This window comes from Leuresthes tenuis, unplaced genomic scaffold, assembly GCF_036924035.1.
Source record: "Leuresthes tenuis unplaced genomic scaffold, fLeuTen1.0.hap1 SCAF_3, whole genome shotgun sequence".
NCBI classification, from domain to species: domain Eukaryota; kingdom Metazoa; phylum Chordata; class Actinopteri; order Atheriniformes; family Atherinopsidae; genus Leuresthes; species Leuresthes tenuis.
This window is the reverse complement of record NW_027325357.1, coordinates 21,339,313-21,356,213: the sequence shown is the minus strand read 5'-3', so window position 1 is coordinate 21,356,213 and position 16,901 is coordinate 21,339,313. Positions and strand designations below refer to the sequence as shown.

The 16,901-nt window shown below is 42.4% G+C and overlaps 2 protein-coding genes across 3 annotated transcripts; one reads left to right on the top strand and one right to left on the bottom strand.

The window, feature by feature from the left end:
- Positions 1 to 551: 551 nt before the first annotated feature.
- On the top strand, positions 552 to 6,381 carry phf13 (PHD finger protein 13). Of its 2 annotated transcripts, none has more exons than XM_072382527.1 (5): positions 552 to 972; positions 1,835 to 1,936; positions 3,315 to 3,494; positions 3,599 to 4,019; positions 4,107 to 6,381. In XM_072382527.1, the coding sequence occupies exons 1-5, from the start codon at positions 928 to 930 to the stop codon at positions 4,337 to 4,339; spliced, it is 981 nt and encodes a 326-aa protein (XP_072238628.1). In that variant the 5' UTR covers positions 552 to 927; the 3' UTR covers positions 4,340 to 6,381. The 2 variants fall into 2 exon arrangements, with proteins under 2 accessions (XP_072238628.1, XP_072238629.1); XM_072382528.1 differs by lacking the exon at positions 552 to 972 and adding an exon at positions 2,664 to 2,726 and having other exon boundaries at positions 1,850 to 1,936.
- LOC140303672 (dnaJ homolog subfamily C member 11-like) lies at positions 6,380 to 15,168 on the bottom strand. The gene is made up of 16 exons (XM_072382526.1): positions 15,062 to 15,168; positions 14,452 to 14,581; positions 14,161 to 14,234; positions 13,942 to 14,043; positions 13,612 to 13,740; positions 13,401 to 13,523; positions 13,158 to 13,231; positions 12,872 to 13,061; positions 12,671 to 12,756; positions 11,152 to 11,268; positions 10,915 to 11,070; positions 10,446 to 10,515; positions 10,201 to 10,258; positions 8,861 to 9,003; positions 8,655 to 8,784; positions 6,380 to 8,534 (listed from the first exon to the last, which is right to left on the bottom strand). Exons 1-16 carry the CDS (start codon positions 15,134 to 15,136, stop codon positions 8,509 to 8,511), a joined length of 1,683 nt encoding a protein of 560 aa, XP_072238627.1. The 5' UTR covers positions 15,137 to 15,168; the 3' UTR covers positions 6,380 to 8,508.
- Between the last annotated feature and the right edge of the window lie 1,733 nt (positions 15,169 to 16,901).

The window sequence follows — 16,901 nt, the reverse complement described above, 5'->3', positions numbered from 1 at the left end:
TCTTATTAAATCTTTTTTTTTTCCTTTAGGGAACAAGTTTCATTGTATAATATATACTTCATTTACACATTCATTTTTTACAGACACGTATAAGATTGTACTCAAAGAGACAGTTGCACTGTGAATATTATGCAGGTTTTTTTTCTTATATATTCTTTTGAGTTCGTTTGCAGATGTTTTTAATCAAAAGCCACATAAAGGACTTTGCCACTGAAGGACAAGACTGACTAAAAAGTTTTATCATCTATTATCAGTGGACGTAAAAACAGATAAAGACTATTTTGTTCTTCAGTCAACACGGTTGTATAAATCAGTATTTATTGTGCTTTAATTTTGGTCGCCGTGTTATAAACTTGTATCAGTTTGTTACCCAAGATCATAATCAGTGTACAGATTATGTATTTATTCATCAGATTATATATATTTTTAAGATTAACCCCAAACCTGTTCCTAACAAGAGAGGTGTGAGCGCACCTTTGCACATTTCAGCCCATTTATTCTACAGTCCAGAAGGGGGTGCAATGCATCACGTTCTTGGCATGAAGGGAAAAATTGGATAAGAAGAAGAAGTGGCCAGGCAGCGAGTGACAGCCGAAGTATACCGCTGAAGTGATCCCTCAGTTAGTAAACTGAATCAAACGGAGACGTGCAGGACAGGTCGATGGAAATAGAATAGCAACGATTGCTCACGTTCAGTCGTCACGTTTGACAAGTTTATACCGACTAGTTAGTTGACTGTCGCTAGTGCAAGCAGTGTTCGTGATGGCAAACTGAGTTAACACTGTTGCTTCGAGTTTTCACATCAGCGGTTGGCATCTTGCGAGCGAAAGCTAAACAAGCTCAGTGTTTACGGTCTCACCGAGTATCCCGATTTTGTAGCCTCTTGGAGTATCGACAGCGCGTCAGGTGGTCGGACACTCAGTAAAGATGGGTGACATAAACCCATCGACATCTCATGCCTTTCAGTCAGAGGTGAGTGTTTTATGTAAGTGTTTTTCAAAGACCAATTTGCTGTCATGGCTAGCAATTTTAGCAGACGTCAACTTGATCGTGGTCTGTCACCGCACGGTGTAGCAGCTGCTGGTTACTTAGCGCTAGCATAGCTCGCTAGTGTTGACACAATGTTCGCTAACAGAAATAAATTTAACAAGTTACACTTGGTAAACACATAAACATTTTTACGATTAATTGCCACTTGAACCACTAAAACCTTACGTTATATTTGAGAATTTGTCACGAATGTTACTTCAAATGGTACTTTGTGAAGTGTTGACGCTCGCTAGCCCTGAGTTTCATCGAAAAGAACACATTCCATCATCGTAGCAGAGCATGCTAACATGAATCCTGGCTAACTATCGTGTTCACATCCGCTGCCTTTATCGTCAGTTTACAGTCAACTAACACAGATGCTTCTGTAAGCCAGCGCGACAGCTTGGAAGTCTAGATTTGTTGTGTGGCTTCGTTGTTTTCTTTAACAGATCATCTATTCTGACGATAGCCCGTTAGCATTAGCTTGTTACTTACATGCAGTTACCACTAGCCGATTTAGCTAACACTAGCTGTCGTTTGTAATTGGCTTCATCAGTGGGGGTTGGTAATGGGGTTCACTCGCAACAGAAAGAGATAAATGTGTCCATTCAGTCAAGTAAACTTTTGTTTGTGTTTGTCAATGTTTTGTATGATTTTCTGTTGAATCTTCGTACGTGGCAGCGAGCCAGCCGTGTGTGGCAGTTTGCTGAGTGTGGGTGTGCGGCGGTCAGTTCTCATTAATGTCATCGCCATGTCGAGGTGTGCAGGTTTGATGCAGGTTTCAACGATATTAATGTGTTTTCAGGGATTCAGTCCACCGTACAAGAGGAGGAGGACAGTGGAGGATTTCAACAAGTTTTGCACTTTTGTTTTGGCCTATGCCGGTTACATCCCATACCCGCAAGAGGTGAGTAAAGCTGGCGATCTCTGCCTGTACACTCATTTTCACATACTGTATGCACCACTGTTGTGGGGCTCGTCTGGAGCTTTTCAAATGTTTTAATCAGCTACGTGTTTTATACATACTTTACCCAGTGATTACATTAAAATAGGCCAAGATAACCCCTTGGTATTTATTTAAAAGGGGGAGGGGAAAAAGAGAAAAATATTGATGACAAATCTTAAATTTGATCTGATTGGTGGATTTCTGGAAAGCCATTAAGACATTAAATTAAAATGAAATCCAGTATTAGTCACTGGCCCAACGAGAAAAGTAAATTATTTGGATTGTATTGATTTATCGCACAGATTGATGCAGTTAAGGACACACGGGTGCATGTCGATAATGATTGACCTTATGTTTTCAATAGTGATAGTTAATGATGAAAGGGGTATTGAAACTGTTGTCTTTTTGTCTAACAGGTAAATCACCTCTTTTCTGTTCTCGAATTGTGTCGATTCAGTAAAAGGGGGAGACTGAACTCTTATTTGCCGATTGAATCCTTTGGGTACAGGGAGGGAGGTGGTCACACAGAGAGATGAGCTTAAATAGATTTTTGTTCTTTTATCTCTGTAGTCTCTCTGGATCCAAGTAGTTTTGGATGCTCTGTGCTAAGAACATGGGCTGTTACTGATTTAATGCATGGCTGCACTACCTCCTGTCAAGTTTGCTGTTTTTTCTGACTGCCATTTAGAGCCATCTCAACCTACAGTACACTGCTGTTTGTCACCTGCTTAACTGAATCCTCTGTTCTATGGCAAGTAGCCCCGATCAAACTGTTTATTCATCCACATCCATGTTCCTGCTTATAACACATTTATGCAACTTTAACGTGGTTGAAAACCTTTTTTTAGAAAGAAAAAAACTTGTTTTAAGAAGCATTCAATTCCACTTCTCAAAACATTTAAACCCCTTCCTGTAGCTGTCATGAAGAGACGCCGCTTTTACATCATTGGATCTTCTGTTTTCACACACAGACACCTCGGATGGCAGGGATGTCTCTCATTTATTTGCTTTTAGTGTAATATTCTTTGAAAAAAAAGTGTGGCACCCCTTTCTTTAAGCTCAGTTCCTTTGTCAGAGCCGACTGTTGATAAATTTAGTTAATTTTTCCACCATTTGCATCAGGGATTTGTAGACTAGAGGCTGACTTACCTCCTTTCTTTTGAAGTTTAAAAATAAAAATTCACCATGCTGCATACGTTTTTCCCTAACATGGTCATCTTATTGTTGAACAGACAAATGTTTGTCATACACATTTTTTTTAATGTTATTCACCAGTTTTATTTTCTGATGTTTGTTTCTTTTCTGTCACTGATGCCCACATCCACATTTCATTTTAAAGGACTCTCCACTGCGCAGCAGCTCCAGCCCCCCCAACAGCACAGGCAGCACAGCTGATAGTGATGGCTGGACCCCAGGACCCCCTTCCTCCTGCTCCCAGCGTCCTACGAAGGTCCCCCAGGACAGAAGCAGGAAACGTCCACAGCCAGGACCCACGCTGTCCAGTCACACCAGAAGAGACGTAAGCTGAATTGATGTCGCATCATTAGCCTTATATGTTCGTGCATGTAAAGCAGAGCACAATTTTGCTGCAATTTTAACAAACAAGCTGCATTTTCTCTGCAGCATGCAATCACCACCCTGCATCCAGATGACCACAGGAAAGCTGACAAGCTGAAGAAGAAGAAAAGGAGGAAGGAGAGGGAGCATCAGTCTGGAGAGGAGAGCAGGGCACAGCAGGCCGACTCAGCAGTGCCAGAGCTGGAGTCACCACTTTCTTTTGGTGGTAGAATGATCAAAGAAGAGCCTGAAGATGATCTCAGCATTCCCCTCCACCCCCAGTGCCTGCCCAGTCCTTCCCCCTGCAAGGAGGAGCCCAAGGAGGAACATCGACAGTGGGATGGTCAGGACCTTGAGGAAGGCATGGTGAAGGTACAGAAAGTGGAGGGCTTTTCGGGAAATCGAACCGTGTTCCGCCAGGGGAAACAAGTGGTGTTCAGAGACGAGGATGGGTCAGGAGAGGATGAGGACATAATGGTGGACTCAGGTAAGCCCCTGCGGTGCTACAAATGTTAAAATGTCAAATGTCTCATGGTTGAACAAAACAAACACTTGGTGTATCCCATCTTTTCAGACGATGACTCGTGGGACCTGGTGACGTGTTTCTGCATGAAGCCTTTTGCGGGCCGAGCCATGATCGAGTGCAACAAGTGCAACACCTGGATCCACCTGTCATGCGCCAAGATCCGCAAGAGCCACGTTCCAGAGACATATGTGTGCCAGAGCTGCAGAGAGACAGACGGACCCGCCGACGCCCGCCGTTCCCACCGATCTCGTGTTGGCTCACGCAAACATCTGCTAGACTGACCCCACGTTGAACTTTGAACTCTCACCCTGTCTGGTCCCTGTTCACCGTCCACCTGCTGGACCAACCCTTCCTCAAATTCAGGTCCCACACCGTTCGGTCTCTGTCCTTCCTGGTCAGTCGTGAACCCATATTTTCTATGAACACTTTGGTGGACCTCTCCCGAGCCCTTATCCCATTTGGAAACAGTTTGAGTGCTGTTTTAGATTTACTAGGGTTTGTTTCTGCTTCCTACAGACTCTGTGCGTAAGGCAATCACTGAATGGACATCTGTCTGTAGAGGACATTAGCATAGGAGCAAAGTGCTACTGTTGAGACGGAGTGTCTCATGAACACTGGAAACGTTTGAACTGCCATATAGAGAGAATACCCTCACAACTGCCACCCACCATGGCGCATGCTGGGATTTGTGAGAAAGATGGTTTGCACTTTCTCTCACTTTTTTTTAATTTTTAAATCCACCTGACTTTGGTCACAGAGACTCATACGTCTTTCTAATTAAACTGGATTTGATTTCTCTTGGATGCCTCTATTAATGTTACATAATTAACCATTTAAAACAAGTAAAGCCTTGTGTTGATTGCTTCAGATGGTGCTATAGTATTAAGCTGAGGTATAATCCAGTAGAACAAAGATGTAGGATAAAAGACTAGGCTGCATCTGCTTCAGCTGTTTATTATTTTTTTTATTTAAGACATTGTGGAAGAATATCATTGAGGCTATGAGCCTGTTCATTTGAACTAAGCGCTTGCTCTCCTCCCCTCCACTTCATAACCTGTCTTCCAGCCTCAGCCATTTCCTCGAAATCAACATGTTAGTTGACTAAACAGTTTTCACAAGCTATGTTTCTCAAAGTGTTTCAACAGTGTTCATTAAAAGCTAGATAAGCGATTGACAAGAACCGGGAAAAAGAGTTTTCAATACAGGTGTTTTCAGTTGGTGTTTGTGAATATCTTTTTCTCCAAAGCTTTATAATATTTCCCATGGTCAGTGGTTTCACAATGACAACATTTTTAGAGACAAACATGTCCGTAAGGGAAATTCGAGGCCGTCCCGTTCGAGTGTTAACAGAAAAACCTGTCCTTACTGGAGTAGTGCTGGAGGTGAAAATGTGCATGTGAGTGTGTTGGTTTGAATGAGCGTGCTGGTGATGCATGTGTTTCTACGAGTTGTCTCTCCTGAGCTCCATGGTTTTTGGTCTGTAGCAAGACGGAGAAACGGATTTCTGCGAATTAAAGCGGGAGAAGTTCGTTTGTATTGTTTGTTTGTTTTTTTCTCCGAAGGGTCAGATAAGAAGAGCAGATCTTGGTCCCTTTGACGCCTCATTTTTCATAGCAGTATTCACTTCTTTATGAAGCACGTTTAAGGAAAAATGTTTCACTTTTCTTTCCCTAAAGCGTACTCCAGTTTTTTGGATTAAAGATTTTAATCTCTGTTATTCGTGTACCATCTGCTGCTGGGCCTCGTCTACATATTGTTTATAATTCTATAAAAAGCCATACTGTAGAGCGACAGATTTTTAGATGCAGAACCTCGGATGTGATTCCAGGGTGGGGTTTTTAAAAATGCAGAATCAATGGGTCGACCTGGAACGAGACTGACGCACACGACAAATGTTTAGTTAGTAAAGAACACAAGACCTTTCCAAGAGTTTAAAGTGGTTGAACTTCTCTGTGCGCTCTTGTCTTCTGGTATTTACAAATGGTGGTTCCCTAGTTTGTACCAGCAATCACAAGGTTGCAGTGTTTTTAAGAGGTTTCACGAAAAAAAATATAAAAATTCCAAACAATTTGTCAATTTCTCTGGCCAAGTTCGTCTTAAAAGAGAATCTGAAGACATCTTCAGGCACAAACTCTTCATTTTAGTCTGCGTCTTATAGACCTTGATCTACTTTAATGTTAACAATGCTCATTGTGATCCAGCCCGTTTATTCTGATCCTGGGTTGTCCTGTCCCCTTACTGAGAAAGCGTTGTCTGTACTGTGGTGCAAACTGTTTCTGTGAAACTATTGTAAACTATTGTAAATAAAGAGTTACCATTTTAACTGGATTTTTCTCATTTTTTTTTATTATCATTATTCCTTTTTGGGGAAAAATCCCAATGCATAACCAACTGTAGTACTACACCTACTTTTCATCCATATTTATTTTATTTTTATTTATTCACAGGACAGAACAAAGGCTCCTTTTCAACCACACACAACATTTACATAAAGTGAATCAGTTAGGATGATGGGTTGGAATGTAACGGCACGGAGCAGTTTCACCGCTCGCCTCACGGTGGCACCAGTGCAGGAGTGACCGGAGGACCTGACCGAACACTTCACGGCCCGCTTAAAACGACAAATATAAGACAAATGCAAGAATACAAGTCAGTGCAAATTGGCTGCCAATTGTACTGACCCTCGACACAAGATCACTTTTACACATCTCGCTTCCTTTTTAGTAAACGTGCACAGCTATAATTAAGAGGCTTCAGCACCATTTTGATGGCAATTGGCCTCAAATATTCCTCTAACATAAAGTACATTTTGTTTAAAATATAACCTTTCTATGCAATAGAATTGAGTTAATATCCTACTTTGATTTAAAAGGTATTCAGGATTTCTATGTAGTTAATTAGAAAGTCATATATATATATATATATATATAGTCAAATTAAGGAGTTACGCTTTGTTATCACAAACTCCATTTGTCAACAGACCAATCTAACTGACACCAATCTAATTAAACAAGGGCTTAATTAAAAGCTGTTTGTGCAGTTGAAATGAAAATCTTTTGGACTTTGGTGCTACAACACTTAGGTGCACCGTGGATTATTGAATTTGATCTGTCAGCCTCCCCGTTCTGCTGAGTAAGCAGTTACAGCAGAGGTTAATTAATATGTGAATTAACACTGGAAAGTAGCAATGAAGCCTCCCAGTGACTCCTAATAGCTATGGCACTGGATTGGTTTGCAAACTTGACATTCATTCTCACATCAAATTAAGATGCATGTAAATGTGCCAATGACGAAGACCAGTTTTAGTGAGGCTCGGCTGCAGCAGCAAAGTAGCTACGCCAGGCAAAGTGTTGAGATTCGCCCTCTGCAAGATGCACCCAAACCACAGAGTGATCTTCATTCAAATATAATTTCTTCTAAAGGTTTCAAATCCATACCAATATTTACAGTTAGCACTGGCTTTTTGCCAGATGCGCACCAGCCAAGTACAAACTGTAACCTTCATTGAATCAAAGATCATTACAGAAAGTTCTGTTTCAGCTGCAACTGCACAGACACGATCAATAATCACTGACGCAAATCAAATCCAAGCGGGATTTCAGCCTTTAGAATGAGATATGAAACATCTATATGGAGTATGCAAGCCTTTTTCTCCGTAGCTACCATCAGAAGGCAACTCTAACGTTTGCTCCTTGTGCAATCCCTCCTCCTCCCATATCCGAACTTGCACAGATACAAGTTTTGAGCCCCAGTTTGAGCACGAGCTGACTGGCACCACACTGAGCAGCAGACATGTCACTAAACTATATAACAAATCTGGATGAGGTGTTTCTTGCACATGAATGAAAACAAGAATTCATCCGTTGCTTGGTCCTGGGTAAGCCTCAGGGTTACTGACACATGGTGCTGCATAGTGTTCCCAGAAACAGTTACATGACTTAATGCAATGACTCGAGTTCTACTCAAAACTACCAGAGTGATACACTTATAGGAGAAAGGCTACGGTGATATGGGGTAAAATTACAGCTCCTCTGTAATACACCTGATGTAATGAATGTCGGGAAAAATATACATTTAACTCATTGCTGAGGGGGGACTGTCAACACATCCACGGTGATAATCTGTCCCTCTGTATAGTGCATTTAGAAAATGATGTTCTGGGCCAGTGTCTGATCTCCTCCAGCAGGGAGATATGTGAGCAGCTCTGACGGGTGTAGCCAATGAGGGGAAACTCAGAGCCGACTCCTGCACTCTGCTGGACCAGATAACTGGCCTTCGGGAAATGAAAGAGTGGAGATACTTGTGAAACAGATTCACCAATACCACGACAGAGGAGGGCGAGTGGAGAGAAACAAACTTATATTTGACGAGTCCCTTCCAGTCCCGGGTTCTTCAGAGAGTCTGTTTTATCTGCATTTTTGCCTTCTGGTAATCCAACAGCAGTAGGCTCCTAGGACTCCGACTCAATTCTGTGAGCTGACAAGGAAAAAAACGAAAACAATTTGAACGTGTGTGCAGGCACAGACTGCAAGAGTCAGTAAAGCTGCAATTAGTGTGCAGCTCCATGGGTGTTAGGTAAAGTGGCTGCATACTAACATTGCTTGGGTATCCGTAGTGGCTCAGTGTCTGCAGAGATGACTTGATGCATCACACCTCTGAACTGATACAGCAGTTTTAGACTCTTTTCTTCTCCCACGCAGGGGTCATAGAAGCCCGGCAACCCCGCCTGCCAGAACATTCATATGAACGAATTATAAAATGTGTTTACAAAAGCTTAAGCACTATCTTTTGGTCAGACTTACCTTGGAAGCCTCCGTGAGGATGAGTTTGGAGTCCTTGACCAGGCACTGCAGCGGCACAGTCACATCTATCACCTTGGCTTTCTCCTGCTTCTGGCTCGTGTCTGACACAAACTTTCCATACCAGGCATTCAGGATGATGAGACCTACATAGCAATACACACTATTTTTAGTATTTGTTTTTGTCTTTAGGATTTCTCAGATTAACTGCTCCCTTCAGGTTCACTCGCCAAATTTTTATTGGATTATTTACGACTTTGACTTGCTTATTGGGAACTACATTCTTTGTAATCACTCTTTGGTGAAACAACTTGTGTCCTTCGTGTATTTTCTTGTGAATTTAGTTCATGGAAAAATTCTGAGGAATCAATATCGGCCCAAATAATGATACTACCACCACCATGTTTCACAGATGGAGTAAGGTTCTTATGCTGGAAAGCAGTTTATTTTCCTGTCTCCTAACTTTACACAATAGAAACAGAATAGAAAAATACTTTATTCATCCCCCAGTGGGAGAAAGTCAAAAATATGCAACCTATTTAAACACAAAATGTCCTATTTTGGTCCTTATCTGGTTACAAATCAGTTTTCTAACATCCATTTATCTAATTTTTACTTTTTTGGGGAGAGTTCTTTTGATTGGTGGATGAAGATCAACTTCAGCCTTTAGTAATTTAGAAGTTACTAACAGATTAAAAATAGTCTAATTTCATCAGAAAGATATACTACACTGCATCATTGTACTAAATACACAATTGACCAATATTTCTAATCCATATATATATTTTTCTATTTTCATTTAGTATCTCATGATGTGACTATCTGGAATGTTTTCTCTTATCTATTTTTAGGACTTTAGGTCAAAATTATACAGAAATACACACTTCAAAAACTTTCATGTCCCACTGTAGACATGAATCATGATGCTCAATTTAAGACAGATTGCAACCCAGACACACTGGAGTATTTTACAGAATACAGAGGAAGTTCAATAAATGGTTATAAAGTAAGCCCTGGCATAAGCACATGATAAGCAGTGTTGCATGGCTATGGTGACTCTTTGGTCAGAGAATCGGAGGGTTAAAACAATCATAAACATGTAATAAAACAGAACAAGAAAGGATATTAAAAAGATTCTGTTGATTTAAGCCAGTGGGCATTTAAAACTTTTACACCCCAAAAAATGGTCTATACAACCATCATGACTTGTGTCGACACTGGCAGAGATACATGTTTTTCAATTAGAAAGTTGAATTTTAGGTTACGAACTGAGAAAAAGCTTTAGTTTGTTACCCTAGTGTAATGTAGTGTGTGTGTGTGTGTGTGTGTGTGTGTGGCCTCACCCATCTTGGACTCTTCTGCTTCTATGATTCTCCTCACAGACTCCTGCATCAGCAAAACCTGCAGAGTAGCCAAGGGAGGGCGGAAGAATAAGGAGGAGGAAGAGGGGTGGAGGAGAGCATGAAAACATGATAGGATTGTTGAGATTCAGTCTTGACTTCACAACAAGGAGCGCTGAACTTATAGACAATGATCAATGACGCCTCATACACAGTGAATCACTGCGTTCTTGCGTGCGAGTACTCACAGCAGACTCTGCCTCCTGCTTCTTTTTGGCGATGTCGGTGGCTGAGCTCTTCCTCTGCAGCTCCAGCTCTCTGAGAGGCAGGGACACAGACAAAGCAGACATCAACAACCACCCACTGCAGTTCACCGCGGAGGCTCCCCCTCTGATGACAGTATAAGCGTGAAAGAAACCCCTCGACACCCATAACAGAAATGTTTGCTCAAATCAGGGCTGTGGAGTTGCGTTTTTATGTGACTGGCTATGGTTTCCGATCTAACTTTTTGGAAGGGTGCGGAAATGTTGCAAATAAATGAAAAATAACAGAATGAAAGCAATCTTGGTTATTCTGGGTAATTGGTAAAGAAAGACCAATCTCTATCAAATCAAGTCTGAACAGTGATTATGTTTTATCACAACTGGAAAATAACCTGGAACCAAGGTTTTCAGAACCAAAGAGAGAGGCTGATTGAGGCAGAGGAGGTGTACTCACTGCTCTTTCTGTGCTTGTGAGTATGGGATAATGATCAGTCGGTGGATGACCATGTACATCAGCAGAGGTCCCACAGTGGCATAGAAGACAGCACTGGGCAGCAACTGATCTGTCAGGTGGACTGGAAACAGGTATGTTTGACTGGCACGCGCCAACCTGCACAAAAACACCAGCACTATCATGCAGTGAGACAAAGACACACAGAGGAGTGACATCAAATCTTGGGGTGGCCCGTACTTGATCTTGAGTGTGACTCCCTGCGGGACACCAATGCTGACAGTGGCTGACAGAACACTGTGTCGACTGATCTTCCTCTCTGCTCCATATTCTACCACAGTGCCAAACCAGCCACTCCTGTAAAACAGGGAACAGTAAAGTGAATGGACACCAGTAGATAAAACAACCTTGGCAGCTACCGAAGAACAAGACAGAACAGAACAAGAGCTTAAATGATCAGTCTCACATTTTTTTTGACTGTTGATCAGTGTGAAGGTATTTCTCAAGTCCTATTATGTTGGTAGGTAACAAGTGGTCTATGCAAAACTTGATTTCAAAATATTCAATCTTTCATACATATATAATGTCATGAATATGGAATTACATAGAATCATATGTGTGCTGCCAACAAGAGGCTTCCAGGGCATCAAAATGAGGGAAGCTGTATACACAAATGTAAACTATGAAATGAAGCCTAGTTTGTTATTTTTTTCTGACAACAACCATCTGGTGATACTTGTGGTGGTGGGGTGGGGGGTCGTCTCTAACCAGTTACCACTGGTGTCGACATGTTACAAAAAAAACCTTGCTGCTACTTGGCGACAGTCTCATAAACATTTAGAACATATTTCAGCTGTGGTCTTCTCTTGGTTGTATTGGTGTGCCGTTGTTGGTCCTTTAGCTTTTTCTCTGCTGTGAAAAACACACAAGTCAAGCTGGATAGAGATCTGCTTTATGGTGATATTAAACTAAGCCTTAAAATAATAAAGACTGTCCAGTACACTGTTTTTTAACGGTGCTCATCAATATGACATTTCATCTTTGCGATGAAATCAGATGTTGTCGACTTCGACTAGCACAAGCTGACTGTCAGGTCATCAGCATTCAACCTACGCACAGAGTCACCTCTGAGGGCTACGTGCTGTTTGGAAGACTGAATACCAGTCTGTGTGCTGCGATTTAAAAACCAAACCTTCACTCTGCATGGGGTGAGATTGTTGAGGATGAATACCTCCATGCTCCCATAAATGAGCCCCTACATGATTGTATCAAAGTACCTAAAGGTCCAGTTAGAGGGATTTTGTGGCATATAGAGGCATACATTGCACAAAGCAACTGACTGAGCATCAACTCATCCCATTTTCTTCTTAAAAGTGTGTTAAAAAACAATGTGGCAATAAAAAAAGTTAAAGTCAATTTTAGAGCCAATGTTAGGTTTATCCACTGTGGTTTGTTCAGATTTAAGGTTACAGGGACGGTCACAAAAATCAAAGTGTGTCACCGGATGCAAAAGTAGCACGTGCCTCTGAGTGTAGGAGGAGACGTCACCATTTCTAAACTGTTAACAAGAAAGGACACACACTAAAATACAATACCCACAAAACAGCTTATTTGTCAATGCTGGGAGAGGACAGAACATATCACATCAAAACACACAACATCTCATTTGGGATTTTAGCTTATGTTGACGTACTTCCACCAGCTAAACAATAAAATATTCACAACATTTTCATTGAAAATGAAGACAGGTGAGACGTACTTGACAGAGCCCTTCACTTTGGTCTGATCTTCATCTTGGAACTTGTACTGGTAGCTCATCATCAGGTAGGAGAGAGGCACACCCAACTGGAAGAGAGACAATAAAGAACAGATAATGAAAGGCAAAAAAGTGGCAAATTAACCCAAATAATGACTTCATGTAGTTGCTCCCACATTGCCCACAAGGCCTGCAGATGTGTACCTGCAGAGCAAGAGTAAAGTGGCTACTCTTTGTGTCTCGGACCAGGCTGGTTGTCATGGCACTGTTGGGCCCCCAGCGCCATTGAAGATAACCCATGGTGTTCTGATCCAGGTGGCGCGCAGTCATCAGAGAGCAGCTGGGCCGCAAGCCCCGAGGAGAGAACTGCAAACCGCACTGGGCTGTAAGGAAACTAGGAGGTGAAATGACAGGAAAGAGTTGTCAAGGAAAGGATCATGACGTTCATATGTTTCAACAATATCTCAACACTCAAAAAGCTGGGCCTTACCACCGTGGAGTAATATTGCGAAACACTTTTAACCCAATGAGAGGCCCCAGTATGTCTCCAGCACCAAATTCCATCTGCAGAGATGAATGCAGACATACATAAGAAAATGCAGAAGGCTAAAGCTGTGTGCAAAACTTTTTTCATTTCAACTTAAATGACTCAAAAGTTACCCAAAGGATTGAAAAGCTGGTGCCTCTTACACACAAAAATAAGTTGCCTCACTGTGTGGATGAGTGCACGTACCTCTCCCCAGCCCTTGGCAGACATAACTCTGCGTATAGTCATGTTGATGTTGCCTCCTCCACTCCCATTGTGTGTGGAGAGCGAACCAGACAGCATTGCTGTGTCAGTGTTTGTCAGAGGAGCCTGGAGAAAGACAGGAAATTCTTACAAACATGATCCTGGTCAGCCCGAAGTTGGACAGAGAATACTAAATTCACGTGTTTTCCTGCACCTCGATAGATTGAGAAATGTGCATCTTGTTAATTTCTATATGAGGAAAACCTCCTCCTGGCATCTCTTCAAAGTCCTCATCATAGCGGTCAAAAAGGTCTGTTGCATCCACACCAACGCTGATGGTGCCCTGAATAATGATGGAGCGAAAACAAGATTGATAGGATTAATTATTCAAAAGGTAGAATAGCGGGGAAATGCAAGTGGACACGATCCAGTCAAACTGAGTTATGTTATAAAAGGTGTTTTATAACATCAGTGGTGTCTGATGTGAGAAAAACTGCGTTAGTAGTGAAGATGGGAGAGGAATTATAAGTGAGACAGGATAAACCTTAGGGTTTGTTCTTTGCTGGAGTCTCCTCTCTTCTCTTTCTCTCTGTAACCTTTCATACTCCTCTCGAATTTCGGCTGGTGTCCTCTTCCTCTCCACCACCTAAACAGTGTCATCCCCAACATAAAGTATGGACGATGAAGATACTATAAGGAAGCAGCAAAACCATTCAAATCTGATGAATATAAAAGGTTCTATATTGAAAAAAAAAAAACATACCTCCCAGCCTTCAACCTCCAGCCCTTTCTTCCCAAAGAGGTCATAGATGGCTCTAGAATGAGCATCACTCAGTACTGAGGGATAAAGAGGAAATAAGAGTGCAGTTTATGTAGGTGTCTTTGTGGTTTTCTGCCCTGGTTTATAACCGCTTATTTAATTTGAGAAAAAATCCAGAAGGATGCACCAAATTGGCATGTAATTATATGAGCTAATTGTCTCAAAATTAATATCAAAATAGGATAAAATCTTTTTCCTTGTTGTGGCCAGATATTGTCTGTGCCTAGTCCTTGCCTTCATAAGCCTGGTGAACCTGGTTGAAAAGTTGTTCAGCTTGACTTTTCAGCTCCGGGTCGCGATGTTTGTCAGGATGGTAGAGCATACACAGCCTCCGATATGAAGCTTTCAGCTCCTCCAAGGTTGCCTGGAACACAGATAAGAAGCAATTTATAGATTCAACCTGTAAAATGCTATAAGATATATATATATATACCTATTTAAATGTATTCATTTGTTCTTATTTTTGTTAACAAAATTAGTTCCTTCTTTCATCAATTAATGGTCCAATCATTTCAGATCTACTCCAAAGGGACTGCCGATCTTTAATGAAAACTGAGATTTGAGATGCTCGACAAAGCAGACATAAGATTTCTACCAAAACTCCCTCTCATGTACGGACACATTCACGTAAAGTATAGAGTTAATTTGTCTTCATGTGCATTGATCTGTCTGCAGCTTCAGCCGGTCTCAATCTCCTCCATGGAGGTCCTGACTGAGGAACGTTATTCAACTGGAGGATGATGCACCGACTGCAGACCACTTACTCAACGACGAACTGCCCCACAGTCACAGAAAACTGTCCACTGTCGTCGGATTTCACCGTAAAACAAAGAACACATCATACCTCTTTTCTGACATTGAGCAGAGAGTAGTAGTCTTGATTATCAAACTCAATATCATCATCCACGCTCGCCGCCATGTTTGGTTTTGCTCAAGTTCAGTCCCGCCCACCTCCTCAGTGTTCTGGAAGCTGATTGGTCAGCCACACAAAGCGCTCATCGCCGCTGACTGGTTGCTGAGGCTGTTCTGTCGCCCTCTGCTGGCTGTGATTGCACTTACCTCGAAAGAAACTTGTTTCCGTGCAAGGAGAAAGGCGGCCGGAGAGTACTTTTTCTTTTGGGAAGGTATGAAATTTGTGTGCAAAATATTTTGTCGCTGTCTTGCTAGCGGTTAATCACGATGACCATGGAATGACAAGGACAACACCACTTAATACACAGCGACAAACAGCGAGATTCGGAGTCAGTGGAATAAAAAACAAACAAACAAAAGAAAAACGCTTATCGTCCCACGAGTATTAATGGTACTTTTAAAGATAGCGTCTCTTTACATTATCAGCAGCTGAATTTCAGCTCGTACCCGTCATTTGTTCAAATGGCAGGAGTAGGGCCTGTTTGATTACTCAGGGGATCATTCAAGCCGTTGTCCCCCTACACATTTTAATGTCTAAGAATCTGACCAGTCATTCAAACACTCAGTATTTGCCAGGAAACCTCAGACTCCAACTTCACAACTAGCTGACACGGAAACAGCACTGCACTTTTGCTCTAACTATATTCTCAGCTGATAGGCCCCACATTCGTCAGAAGCGTTCACCCTGCTTAAATTCTGACATGTTGTGTAGCCTCGTGTGCCTCTGCTCTCCGAGGCAGTACCCGAGAAGGAACTGTTCAAAACCTCTGTTTGCCGTGCATCGTGTCTACTGAGAAGATTGTCTCTGTCAAAACACAAGGCTTCGCCGCAAAGGCGATATTCCACCCCCAGGCGCAGAATGACAGTGTGGGCTGGAAACGGGAACATAATGGTCTTAGTTAAGCCCTACTATTTAGAAGGGATAACCAAGTATAAAGCGGTTGAATTATAAATAGCTTTTCAGTGGGGATATTGTGATAGGCTCCCCATAATCTTAACTTTCAGTGGGGATATTATAACAGCGATATAACGATTTCCTGCCAGAGCCTAAATAAGAGCAGATTGGGGGCATGTTTTTCATTTCCTTCTATAAGTTTTCCTCTGACCTATCATCACTTCAATTTAATAACACGGCTCAAAAGAAAGCAGGTAGTGAGCGCACGCAGTCTGTGTAGGCGCGCGTGTGGAGCTGTCCTTTCAGCACCGCGAGCTTCAGCACCACAGCGAATGACAGCACCCGCTGGCCCACGCGCATGTTTGAAAAAAAAGTGTCTTTCAGCCAGTTCTTTTCATTGAAATTCAAGAGGGGTTCATAATTTATGGCGAGACTCGACCTTACATCGCATTTTCTCAACAGTCCACTGAGTTTGCATGTGAAGAAATGAGCGCGCGGGAGTTTATGCGCGTCTGTAAAGTACGCGTGTGGTTGTGTGCGCGCTCGTGCGTGCGTATGTGTGAGGGAGAGAAGATGATGATGAGCATGATGATGATGATGATGCTGTGGGAGGCTGTCAAGGTGTCCTCGAATACAGACGTTGTTCAGTGACGTGAGAGTGAGAGAGGGGGGAGAGAGCGAGGAACTGTGCGCGTGAACTTCAGGGGGCGTGGTCAAAGGAAGTAAGCGGGTGGGGGGAGGGGGGGAGGGTGAAGAAGTCCACGAGCCACCATCACGGATCCCCGCTGCCAGTCCTCACTGCTTCCACCAATAGTCTCGCCGAACGCGGCAGGCTCGCCCCCCATCTCCCACCACCCCTCCTTCTCTGCCCCGCCCC